We start from the raw sequence: 12,877 nt of genomic DNA, 5'->3' as shown, positions 1-12,877 counted from the left end.
ATATATATATATATATATACACGAGGGTCGGCTAGAGGAGGCTGTATTATTCCTCTGCGTAAAAGTGCAGTCACAGCATCTCAGGAATGGAACTCTGTCCCTCAAACCATCAGAGACCTTACAACATACACTATTTTCAAAAAGCATCTTGAAAACTGGTTATAAAATATCAATCATGTCAGTATTAGTTGTACGTCTGTCATTAAGAAACCATGTTGCCACTTGTGTCTCTGCTGTATGTATATTTATACGTATGTGTATATGTATGTATGCATGTATGCACGTATGTATATGTATATGTATATATATATATATATATATATGTATATACATATACATAGTTAAGATGTTTAATGCTATTTTATTAACCTAAAATCTGTTGTCCATCAGACATATATTCTGCATTTTTAAATCAGTTTTGAAGAGTTATAGCTGTTTTTATGTCTTTTTATATTTCTATTTTTCTTTGCAAAATGCTTACTGTTGTGTTTTGTTTAGGTAGACAATTTTAAGATCTGTCCAGAGACAACAGATGAAAAATACCCTTTTGGCTAATTCTGGTGCATTTGCAGGAGTTCTTTTGTACAGTGTCAAATAAATCACAAATAAGCCTATAGATTGTTTTTATATAGAACAGGATTTATTTGTACGCTATATATATATATATATATATATATATATATATATATATAATATATAATAAACATGTATATATGAGGACGGCCTCCTCTGTTGCCATGGTTACGCGCGTCAGAGAGGCGGGTTCAAAAAAAGTTATCCATTTCTATTGGCCTTACGTGTGTGACGTCACGCTAATGAACTGTTTCTTCGGCTCACGTAGACGCTGCTGCTGGTGCGATCGAGCCTTGTTGGGCTCATCGAGCTGCCGTCCAAACATTCAGGTAGAATATCTGGAGGAAGAGCAAGGAACCGAGAGCTGCAAGAAGGCGGTAGGCTTCAGTTTACTTAAAAACGGTAACGTGACAAATGTTTAAACCCTCTGAAGCATATAATGTCACTGTTGTCACCACTCTGTCTGTTGTAGTAAACCATGTTTGTGTCGGAACGCGTAAGGTTAAACGTCTGTGCAAGCTAATGTCTGTCCAGGGGGCCCAATGAGAAGCATGCTGTGGATTCTAGCTGTGAGGCTAATGGCTGAGTTTACTGGACATTACTACAGCTGTAAACAACCAGCACTTGGAGCTGGGTTAGCTTGCTTCCTTGTGGATTCGTGTGTTTGTTCAGGCGAAAATGGCTATGAAAGAAAATAAGCGAATAAGCTTTATGGTTCTTAAAGCGAGCTGCTATAGTGTGTGTTGTGTATTTCAGCGGTTTCTTCTGCTTCAGAGATGTTAGCTAAAGTTAGCCTGAAGCTGTCTGCCACAGAAACTTCCTTCATCCTGCAGGCCTTTGGCTCTAACTGCTGCTTTATGTGACAGCAGTGACAGGCAGACACACCGCAGTCATTATTAGAAAGGCGCACATTTGAATTTTACAGAACTTGTTTAACTGCATATGAAAAAAAATGCATATTTCACTTATAGATCTTATCTTCCTAGGAGAAGATTAAATCCCAGGCATATTTTTTTTTCTTAGTTTGCTGTCCTTGTGTAGCTTTATCTGCACATCAGTCTATTAAAGTTTAGCTGTTGTTTTTTTATCAGCAGTTTTTAGGTTGACATTTAGTTGTTTTACTTGCAAAAATAATAATAATAAAAAAAACTTTGTTAAAAAAAATACATACCTGTTTTATCCTTCCTACTGTTTATTTTTCCTTCTCCATGGGGTTGGTCATGGTTAATCAAATTTCACTTTAAAATAACTGTAATGTAGTTCTTCAGTTGACTTTTTATGGTACTCTGTTTCTATTTATTAAGTCTCTAAGCCCCTTATGAGTCAGTGGACTCGTGTAATGTGATGATTATGACACCTGATCAAACCAAAATAACCTTCTTGTAAATATTATAATTTACACAACCACACTTCCTCACAGCAGACTAGAGTGGATATTCAGTAGACGAATAGTAGGGGAAAAAGAATATCCTGTTTTATTTATGTATTTTAACTAGAAAAGAGGAGACTGGAAATTGCATGCGTGTTGTTATGATCCCTGATGACTGATCCTGTGCGTAAAGCATCCCTTTCTGACTAACTTAGACTTAGACAGGCTTTACTGTCAATTTTCTCAAATTTAAAAATGTAAACATAAGACTGGCATATGATTTACAGTTTCCAACATTCAGACTTGTGATGGGTTCATCATGTCTCTTGGTATTAAAGGTATAGAGGAAGATCTTTCATTTCCATCTGGATCATCTAAAGAAGTGGTCCTCCTTATTGTCAATCATCCTTTTGATTTGTTTATTTAAGGCCTTCCTATGTAGCGTAGTAAACTAGCTTTACCCGCCAGCGGCCAAAATAATTTTTGCCTGTGAGTTTGGTCTAGCCTCGATCAATGCCCCAGGCTCTAGAACTGGCGGGCCGATCACAATGCAGAAATGTGTTCTGAATGTCTGGATGCAAAGCAGGCAGGGTTTGGAGGGTGGGACGACACAGCTGCGCGAAGCTGGAGAACGGACAAGGAAGATGGCAACAACTATTGAACAGTTCTCGTTTGACTCAGCTTTGGAATCAGTTTTGGAAAGATTAGACTTGGGGTTTTCGTTGAAACATGAGTAGAAAGAGGCTCTACGCTCATTCATTTTTATGAAGACGTATTCGTCGTTTTGCCGACAGGCTTTTTGTTTACACTCCCCCACCTGCTTTCTTTCACGCTTACTACGTCACAGTCAGTTGCGCTCGTTGGTCAGAACGTTGGCCAATAGGCACAGACATGGTTTGAAAAACAACGGATTGTTCTCATCAACAATCTTCTGATGTCTCATTCATTGGGGCCGGACTGAATTATACATTTATTCTGGTTTATCAGGCTATGTCCTACGTGCTCGTCCTGTTGGCTATCTTTTTCTGCAAATGCGCACTTTTAGGGGTATATCTGTGGTAAGCTACGGTTTCAGACAGTCCTTGAAGCTCACCTGTCTGACAGCGGTTCGTTTGAAAATGGCCGACGGTCGTAAGTGAAAAAATGTTTATGAAATATATAAAAAGAAAAGCAACAGAAGAGGCAGATGGATCCCAGAATGCTTTGTGCAGAGAGCTCTCTTCGCAAAGCGCTATGGGATTTGCTATCATGGTGGTCCGCTGTCATGGCTCAGGCACCGCGTGGAGGAGGAGTTATATGAGCAACGGAGCAAAAGCAGTGGTAATCTGTCCGAATGGTCAGTTAACTCAATTTGCTATGAAGTTCACTTTAAAGTCCCCGCTGTATGTGGACACAGCAAGCTTGTATGAGCTATGAGAACAGCACATTTTAAACAGGGCATGCACGAGGAGAAATGGGCTCGTGCATGCTCTTGCACGCGTTTTAAAATTTTTTTTTAAAGTACAGCTATTTGGAATCCAGACGTAGTTCCTGCAGGAGGAGGTGATATACATACTTACTTGGTTTTTGCCGTATTTCGTGAACCCAGGGACGTTGACGCCAAAGGTAATTTTTTGGCTTTCAAAAGTACGACAATCACTGCAATTTGCTGAGAGAAATAAATGTCTTCCATTGTGGAAATCAGCAACCGGCAGACTCAATGACATAGGAGCCTTTGGCCCCCCTGGCGAATTCGCCTGCGATGCGAATTGCTTTCAAGAGTGTAAGTGAGAGTTGAAAGTTGATGAACTAGGTGAAAATGTCACAGATTTTGCGTCCGGTGTGAACACACCACATGAGTCAGAGGTTCATACTTTTTCTGTCAGTTATTTAGAATACATTACTGACAATGATGATACAAGACAGGTATCATAATTTTAAACGGGGCATGCACGAGGAGAAATGGGGTCGTCTTTTTTTTTTTTTCTTAAAGCGGAGAGGGTGGGTCTTTTACAAAATCCCCCACGATAACTTTAAGGTTTTTAAAAGTGTCAAAGACAAAAAAATATGCAAGAATTTTCCCCTCTCTAAGCCCTGTACACAGCTAAAGAAAGTATTTAATTTAAAGTTAGTTAAATGTTTCAGTTTCAGATCCTCGGTGGGGGTAAAATGAAGAAATGATTGAGGTACTTCTTTGAGAAAGTTTTTTACATCAGTTGTCACACTCATGAGATGGCTATAATGTGACATGGCTTGGTAGCTTACTGGAAATGTAACTCTAAGAATAAAACATGGTCGGATGCTTACAGAGAATATTTATAGACTTTCCTGTTAGGTTTATTAGTGGACATATTATCCAGTTTAAACGGCTTGCCATCACTGCTAGAGATAATTAACTGCACAAATGTTCTCATTGCAGTTGTGGTAAATTGTCATTCAAGTGACTTTGACTCTGAGGAAACTTTTTCTATTCCACAAGAGAAGGAGATTTACTTACTAATCCCAAAATTTAGTTCAAATGTGACATTTAAAGTGGCCCCTATAAACCCTCTTATATATTTCCTTTACGTCACTTAGACCTCTATTTATTGGTTAAGTTTTAAAGATTAGACTGTCCAGGATACTTTAGTTGCATGAATATATTGCAGCTATTTCTAATTTTCTTTTTTTTTTTTTCTTCAACAAAAGCCAAAAAGTGTGGAATGCCTGGGTTGGCATAATGGTCAACAGATGTTTCCAAAATACAAGCTATGCTTCCTAGTGAAGATAAACACTTTGGTATTTTGTTTTGCAATATAACTTGAATCCTTGTGGAATTTTAAGGGGATTCAAGCTTGAATTTCAAATGTGAAACTGTACACATGATAAAAGGATATATATGGTAGAAATGTGGTGCTGCCACATGTATGGAGTCTTTACAGCTTTGAAGATTTAAACCATGGTGTGCTGCCAATTTGCCGATTCCCTACGCTTGAAAAGGCAGTCAACTTGTTCTGTTTGAGCCCCAAGTTTCCCTTTGTTTATACTTAATATGACATGGAACTGACATGCTGTGCTGTTGTTCCCCACTTTACCCTCCCTGCTGTGGGTTTTGTCTGCGGCCTGGAGGGGGAGCTCTGTGGAGGCCCTTTGCTATCAATGAATAAATTATTTCAGGACTAATATCATTCATTTTTTTTTATAGGCTTACTACTGCAGGGGCAGGGTGCTGCTATTGTTTTTACAGGAAACTGCTCACCAGCAGTTAGTTGGTTAAATTGGCAGGATTCTTTAGTCTTTTTTTTTTTTTTCATTTCAAAACTTAAAGCAATGCAAAAATGTGTGTGTGGTTTGTAATATATATAAATGACTCTTGGCTGCAGTTTGTAATACTTTTTACTTTTTTTTTTTTACTGTTTTTTAACGTTTTTAATACTTTTTTGTTGCTTAATTTTAACTTAATTTCACTTGATATGTTTTTGCCCTGTAAGCTGTTGGTAACCTTAATTTCCGGAGGAAGTCTTCCCAAGGGATCAATAAAGGTCTGTCCAAGTCTAAGTCTTGTAGAGCAAATCTAGAAAAAGTAATGGGGGCATAAAATGTCTAGACAGGACGGCAAACTGTCATGTAAATGGATCAACAAAACACAAAAAAAAAATGAATAAACAAAAAAAGACTATAAAATTTTTTTATTTTTTCTTCTAAGAAAGGCATTTTTTTTAGGAACAGCTGTGAAATCAAAATATTCTTTAGAAAAAAGAAAAAAATTAGAATACACATTCAAAAAATACCTTAAATATTTATGGAGTTTCCGCCATCACTTGTTGGAGCTCCTTTTGAGACAAAATGTATTAAAAGGAGATTCAAATCTAATCTCTGCACTTAAATTTGTTCAGAAAATAAATACAAACCAGGTTCCCCCTAGGATACGCTGGATTCTCTGATTCTGTGGCTTCCTTTTCTACATCACTTTCCTTATTTTTCTCTCTATTTGACTGAGGAAATCTTTGCATTTTCACTTGTGAACCCAGGGACATTGACACCAAAGGTTTTTTTCCTCTTTCAAACGTACAACAATCACTGCAATTTGCTGAGAGAAATCAATGTCTGCCTTTGTGGAAATCGGCAACCAGCAGACTCTTTGACATTGGAGCCTTTGGCCCCCCTGGCGAATATGTCTGCGTTGCGAATTGCTTTCGGTCAGACCAATTTTAATGAGAGCAAAGGCTGATGAACTTGGTGAAAATGTCAGTTTGCGTTCCCACATGAGGCAGAGGTTCACACTTTGTCAGTAATTTAGAATACATTACTGACAATGATGATACAATACTAGTATCACCATGTTTAGTATGAAAACTTATGAAAAAAAATTATGCAAACCAACTTTTAGTAAATTTTACTTACCGTACCTTCGCGAAGGAGGTTATTTTTTTTAGTAGAGTTTGCATGTGTTTGTCTGTCTGTGTACAGGATAACTTGAGAAGTTCTGAACGGTTTTTGATGAACCTTTTTATCAAAGGTGCATCTCGTTCCAAGGAACAATCTACTACAATTTGACAATAATCCAGATCATGTGTGGGTTCTAGCTATAGGTGTAAGTCACAAGATTGGGCAAAACTTGCTACTTGGTTGAAGTCTGCGCTCTCTGCGTACTTTACTAGTTCCTTTTTAATTAACCTCTAGTGTGATTTAGAAAGGAGCTCCATATTTCTTGGTGCTTTTAATCTTTTTCATATTTGACAAATGTATTTTTCTTTGTGTGTTAAATACACCCAGGATAAAGTCAGGAACACTGATTAGAAATAACAGTTTGGAAGTAGTCCTGCTGGTAATTGGCAAGACTTTTGTTAAAACTATTTAACTGTGGTGCAATGATTTAGTATGAAAATGTCTTTCTGTCCACGTATGGCTCAGTTTCCTTGTCACCACCTTTATAGTCTGCTTCTCCTGTGGTTTAAGAGGTCGTAGCAATTTAGCAGGTATTGAGCCTTTTGTTTTTAATTGGTCTAAATGGAAAGAGCCCCTAAGGATCTTTGAAAACTGAAAGCCAAGTTCTCTTTCAGCTTCACATCATGGGCTGCACATTTTGGAAATGTACAGATACTTGACACAATCAACCTGAAATATAATTAGGCTTATTTGTTGCCAGTTTACTCAGCTGTTAAGATAAGGTCTAATGGAAACAGATGGACAATTACTGGGACCTGAGCAACTTGGTCTTAAAACCTGGACACATTTTTCAATACACTTACATAGGCACTGCTTAGCTTTAAAAAGCACTGCCATTTTTTAGGCCTCAGGGCAAGTATATACAAATGACCTAGTTTTATATGCGTTTTTTCCTTATTTTAAGCAACACTTGAACTTTAAGCCAGTAGGGGCACGATGTGCTGCCTCCAGGTTTAGAGCCAATGAAACCCTAATCAGTTTCTCAATTTTTATTTTTTATTTTTATCTGACACCAGGCACTTTGGAGCGGCCAATTGAGAAGTCATGGAGTTGTAAAGACAAGGCCACACTCATCACTCTAGATTCTATCTACATCAGAGCACCAAAAAGTGTCTCATCTGTTTTGTTTGCTGCTCTGTTGTTTGAGGGGAGCTCAGACTGAGGTTAAGTGCCGCTCTGGGTCACATAATTGATTAATTGATGGATCCAACCTTCTCAAGTGACATAGGCAAGTTTTTGAGAAGAAAAGCCTACAAAGACGATTGATACTCTTTGTAGTAATTTAATGCATCTCAAATTAAGCTAATACTTGGCTCAAAAGTTACAGTTTTGGTTTTGATAACTTATTTCACTTGCTGGTGGCTTCATGAAATTCTTTTGTGAGGAAGTGGTACCTCCTCGTCTTATATTTTGTTACCTTCCCCTGCATCTGTTTTAAATTAGCATTCAATCATCATAAAAATAAACTAGCATAGCAAATTTCAATTTTTTTAGCATGTGATCTCTAAGTTTTCTTGAAAAATTATTCAAAATCAGCAAACCTTATTAAAGCGATAAAAATAATGCATGTCAAATATTTGCACTATTTAAAATTGTGCTTAGAAACATTTTTTCCTTAATGTTTTGGAAAATAATGGACTATTGACTTATTTCCACAGGTCATTATAAGTCATTAAATTATTTTTTAATAAGGCCTTAATTGGCATTAAAATTCATGAAATTTGTTTATCATTGCATGTAAAATCTTAAATACAAAAAAAAGTTTATAAAAACAACTTAGTCAGATATAACTGCTTCCGTGTGTTTGTGGGGAACTGCTTATTTATATATATATATATAGCAACATGTCTGTTTTCTTGAAGCATTTAAACCAGCGACTCTGACCATAAAAATTAATGAGTCTGCCTGGCAGGTCTTGCACACATTTTGGGTAATTATTGAGTAGGGACTCCCCGCTAAAACATAATTGAGGGCACACATCAATGAACTCATCTAAAGAATTTATTCAACCCCTTAAGGTAATAAATATATGCCAGCTTTGTTTTTTAAAAAGCTGGCCCGTTTAGACATTTTTAAAATGTACTGTTTTTTGTTCTCTCCTTGCATTTAGCATTTTTGTCACTTTATATACGCCTTATTTATTCACTCATTTAAAGCCATTAATAAGATTTCTGTTTTAGCACAAGATGCCTTGAAACTCTTGATGAAAATGAAGCTTTTGTTTTACTGCTTGGCTCTTCTTTTGATTAGCAGCTTCCAGATCTTCAGGTCCATCATCATATAAAAACCACACCTCCAAATGAGTCGTCCCATCTGATGTCTTTGCTATTTGTTTGACCCCTTCTGGTGCGCAGCTCTGCAAGCCAAGTGGGAGACTCCAGGCTTCTGTTTCTGGCTGCACCATTAGCTAATCTATATGCTAATAAGAAGATGGTAATCAATGAGGTTCATGCATGGTTGGCCCCAATCAATTCTACATTGTACCAGCAAATAGCTATATTTCATAGGCAGACTGTTGGATGGCACATTATTGTTCTGGGGGCAGACCATCAGTATGCCATTATCTCTGGGTTTCATCCACTCTGTCCCACAGAAATGAATTCTGATATCATTTAAGACAAGTTTATACTCTGCCTGAAACCTCTCCAATTTTACTCATCTTAATGTGATTTTTATTTTTTTTTATGCGTATTCTTTCTGTTCCTTCTATAAATGGATGCCTCACTGTTGTGACTCCAGTTGTGTTTTACCATAAAATGTGATCATTTAAAGAATCATTGTTAAAGTTGGACAAATGGGACCCATTGAGAAATATTGCAATATCTGATGAGTCAGATTTCCTCTTTTTTTATTTTTACACCCCTGTTGTTCAGTGGTGACAAGGATGCAGAGGTACTTGATTGTAAAATAAACACTCGGTTATCACCTAAGGTTCTTACCCAAGAATCACATTTTTCTTATTTGTTTTATTTTGGGAGATCACAATTTAATGTCTGAATTTTAATATACTGCAGTTTTTCATAAAACATTTATATAGGCTTGTGAAATTTTTGATGATGATAATAATAATGGGTGTAAAAGCATTTGCCACATAGTGCAGATTAAAACTAAAGGATGTCAAACAAAAACAGGAAATCTAATTCCTGAGGGTTGATTAAAAAAAAAAATATTGATTGCAATAATTAAAGCTGTTGTATTTTAAAACTCTGTGCCCACTTGGCTATAAATTTAAATGACGACGGCCCGTTTCTTTCGTTCAGTGAATTTAAAATGATTCAGTATTCATGCAGCATTGGAGGGGGAGGAGAGAGGGAGAGTAAAACACTGCCATCACCCTCATTAGAGAGTGTCCCGTCGCCCAATCGGTATGCTGCTCTGCACGAGGATTCCATAAGCACCTCATTGGCTGTCGCTAGGATACCACATAATCAGGGGGTCGGATGCTGGGATGACGAGCTGACTGCGTGTTGGGGGTTGATGAGAGGAGATCAGGGTTTTTTTGATGTAGCACAGAAACAAGCCTCACACGCGTTCATTCGTTCCCTCAGTCAGCCAACCAGCCTGCCACACAGCGAGACAGACAAAGAGGAGCAGCATCCTGCAAGAGGACCGCACGCTCCCGGGGGATGGGGCACCATACCCCTGCATCGCGTTGGGGGTGTCGGAGGAGGTAGGGAGCATGAGGGTTGGGGGTTGGAGGGGGGGCTTTGTCTCTGCATCATTTGAGTACCTCTACAGTCGTATTCATACACACAGGCTCATATTTCTCTGTGGACGTCCTGGCATCTGAGTCAATTAGTCTGGAGGAGAAAGGCTTCCTTGTGGTGATCCTTAATGTGGGTCATCAGAGTTGTCCTATATGGAGAGTGGAGGAGGGAGCCTTCCTGATGGAGGCTCCAATACTTCCTTATTGTGATGGTGTGCTTTTAGGGAGAGCCCGTCTGTCTGACAGTCTCTCAGCAGCTCTCATGCTGGCTGCACAGATCCTCCAAACACAGAACTGACAGTCTAGTGTCACATAAAGTGTTGATGTTGTAATATTATTGTGGTCATGTCGGTTTGACAAATTCTATACACATTTTTGTTGTTTTTATCCAAATCCATTTGAAAACCACATTGCATACACGAGAAAATCATTTGCAATTAGTGGGGGTGTCCTCCATGGTTGGACCCAGACATGCACTGATGGATGGGTGACTCCACTCAGAGAGGCAGCGGTTTAAGCCTTCATTACCAGAGGGGATTCTCTCCCCTCTCCATGAGGAGGTGATGGGAACTAGAGTCTGTGGTGCCCGCTAATGATGCTAAAAAAGAGGTGGGGAGTTTTTTTGGTGTTTGGCTTTGTTTACCATTAAACCTTGATCATCTTTATGCACATTGTGGACAGATTTATCTGGCAGTTTTTTTTTTTTTTATTGGATTTGGCTCGTGCATTTGTATGTTTTTTTTTTCTAGACATTGGGCTTTATCTGCATTAAGAAAAAAAAGTTGCATTGGTTTGCTTTGAAGGATAAGTGGCGTATATGGTTTTGGTTTAGTTGGTTTAGTAAGGGGTCAAGATCTGCTGCATAAAGGTAACATTCCTTGTTTATTTAATTACTTTCATCACACCCTCTTTCCCCTCCAAGTTGTTCAAATCTCCAGCCTACTCACTCGTTTTTACTGCTATCTTTCTATTAGCTCCTTGACATCCAAGCTAATGTAAACATCTCTCACCTTTAAAGCTAGCAGGCCTTGCAGTTCCATCCATTGTTAGTCCCTTTCGTTTCCTACTCCCAAGCTTATTGTTGTTACCAGAGTTTGAAAGAAACTTGTTTCTATGTCTAGAAATACAAGGAGCAGCTAAATGTTTTCTTATCTCATATAGACATTAAAGGTTTCAACAAGGGATCTAAAGCCAACATGGCTACTAGGGATGTAAACAAAATAAATTGGCTTGCCATTAACCGTAGCTTAATGTATTATTAATTGAAAATATCTTTCATATGATAAATTGATAACGTATCCTCAAAAAAAAATTCTTTCGGTGTAGTAACATTAGTTGGAACCTCAGTGTTATTGCAAAGAGAGGTTAAGCTAGAGATGAAACATAAACCGATCGGATTATTTGGCCTGTAAGGTTGTGAATTGTAAAGATCTTCAACACGATACGCATCAAATTACATGTATCATGTCAGCGTTTATCCTGATTTATTCAGATACATTAACAATTATATTTTTTGACTTTTTTATTTCTATTTTTTTTATTTTTATGATGGCATAGCTACAGAAAACATCACAAAATCGTGTTGCTCTGCTCCAGCTGGTGTAGAGCAGCTGAATAATTATAGGCTCTTGGGCAATGCGCTGCTAACTAGTGGTTGGAGGTTTAATAGTTATATAAAAGCAAGACAATGAAATGGATGTTTGCCTGTAAATCTTTATATATTTAAGATCCATTTGGCAGGTTTTTAAATCAATATCAATAGCATCTAATAAAATATCACAATATTCAGTTATATCGATTCAGATATCTGATGAAATATTGCAATATCTGATGAGTCAAATTTCTTCTTATTTTATTTTATTTTTTTACACCCCTGTTGTTCAGTGGTAACAAGGATGCAGAGGCACTTTATGCGGCTCTGTTTGAAAAATAAACACTTGGTTACCTCTTAAAGTTCTTACGGTACCTAAATATTGCCCATTGAGCTGTGCTGCATGGCAGAGCAGCATCAAGTTCTTTGGTGTGCTTGGATTAAAATAGATGAAAAGGCTTTTGTGTGTTAATGCTTCTCATGGAGCCAAGTTTTAACAAACCTCTGAAAGCAACAATATATCAACTTTAGACTAATCCACAAATCAATAACCTTAACGATTGATAAACCTGTAGCTTTGTGTTTTTTGCGGTTTAAACAGTCCTCTCAATCTGTCCTTCCTTTTCCATTTAACTAAATATGAAGCGACCTTGAAAGATATGAGGAATCCAGTCGAGTTAGTCTGCTATTAGTTCTCACGGCAAAAAGATCCAATTTCTTTCATTACATCTTCACATGCCAAGCTTAGGCTAGGTTTATGTCACCTTGGAGAGCTCAGAACCCATTTTCTTTTGCTTTCATGAATAACTTTAAGAACAATAGTCAAACCTTTAAAGCCTTTTATAAAAGGAGCAGTTAACAGCTCAAAAAAAGCTTATTTTACATGATATAGGTCCCTTAACCTTTATAAGACTCAAACAAGAAAAGAGTAGAGTAGCAGTAGGTTATGTGATAGACTACTTATTAAAACTGGTGCCTTATTTCCTATACTGAGAAGCTGTAAAACATTTATATGAACAGTTTTAGTTTATGTTCTTACATTGCAGCTCTCTTAACCACCTCTTTTGTTCTGCAAAATGTCTTTTGAAAACTGATTTTTTATACCGTATTTTCACGACCATAAGGCGCACCGGACTAAAAGGCGCACTCTCAGTTATGTGTCCCATTTCTGTATTTAACACACACATAAGGCGCACCGGACTATAGGGCGCGTTTTTTATATACAGGTACA

General features: G+C 37.6%; 1 protein-coding gene across 6 annotated transcripts in view; it reads left to right on the top strand.

The window, feature by feature from the left end:
• The first annotated feature begins 848 nt into the window (after positions 1 to 848).
• The window catches only part of LOC107089155 (polyhomeotic-like protein 2), a 51,533-nt gene continuing 39,504 nt past the window's right edge, over positions 849 to 12,877 (top strand). For 2 of the 6 annotated variants that reach the window (XM_015381779.1, XM_015381777.1), the window contains exon 1: positions 9,804 to 10,019. In XM_015381779.1, coding sequence (XP_015237265.1) covers positions 9,976 to 10,019 — 44 coding nt within the window. In that variant the 5' untranslated portion in view covers positions 9,804 to 9,975. Of the gene's footprint in view, positions 976 to 9,798; positions 10,020 to 12,877 lie in introns of those variants that run through there. The other 4 variants (XM_015381782.1, XM_015381781.1, XM_015381780.1 and 1 more) reach the window with 4 other exon arrangements.

Source organism: Cyprinodon variegatus, unplaced genomic scaffold (genome assembly GCF_000732505.1).
Source record: "Cyprinodon variegatus isolate N-32 unplaced genomic scaffold, C_variegatus-1.0 Scaffold241, whole genome shotgun sequence".
NCBI lineage: Eukaryota > Metazoa > Chordata > Actinopteri > Cyprinodontiformes > Cyprinodontidae > Cyprinodon > Cyprinodon variegatus.
The sequence above is the reverse complement of the archived record's forward strand: the minus strand, read 5'-3'. Positions and strand labels throughout refer to the sequence as shown.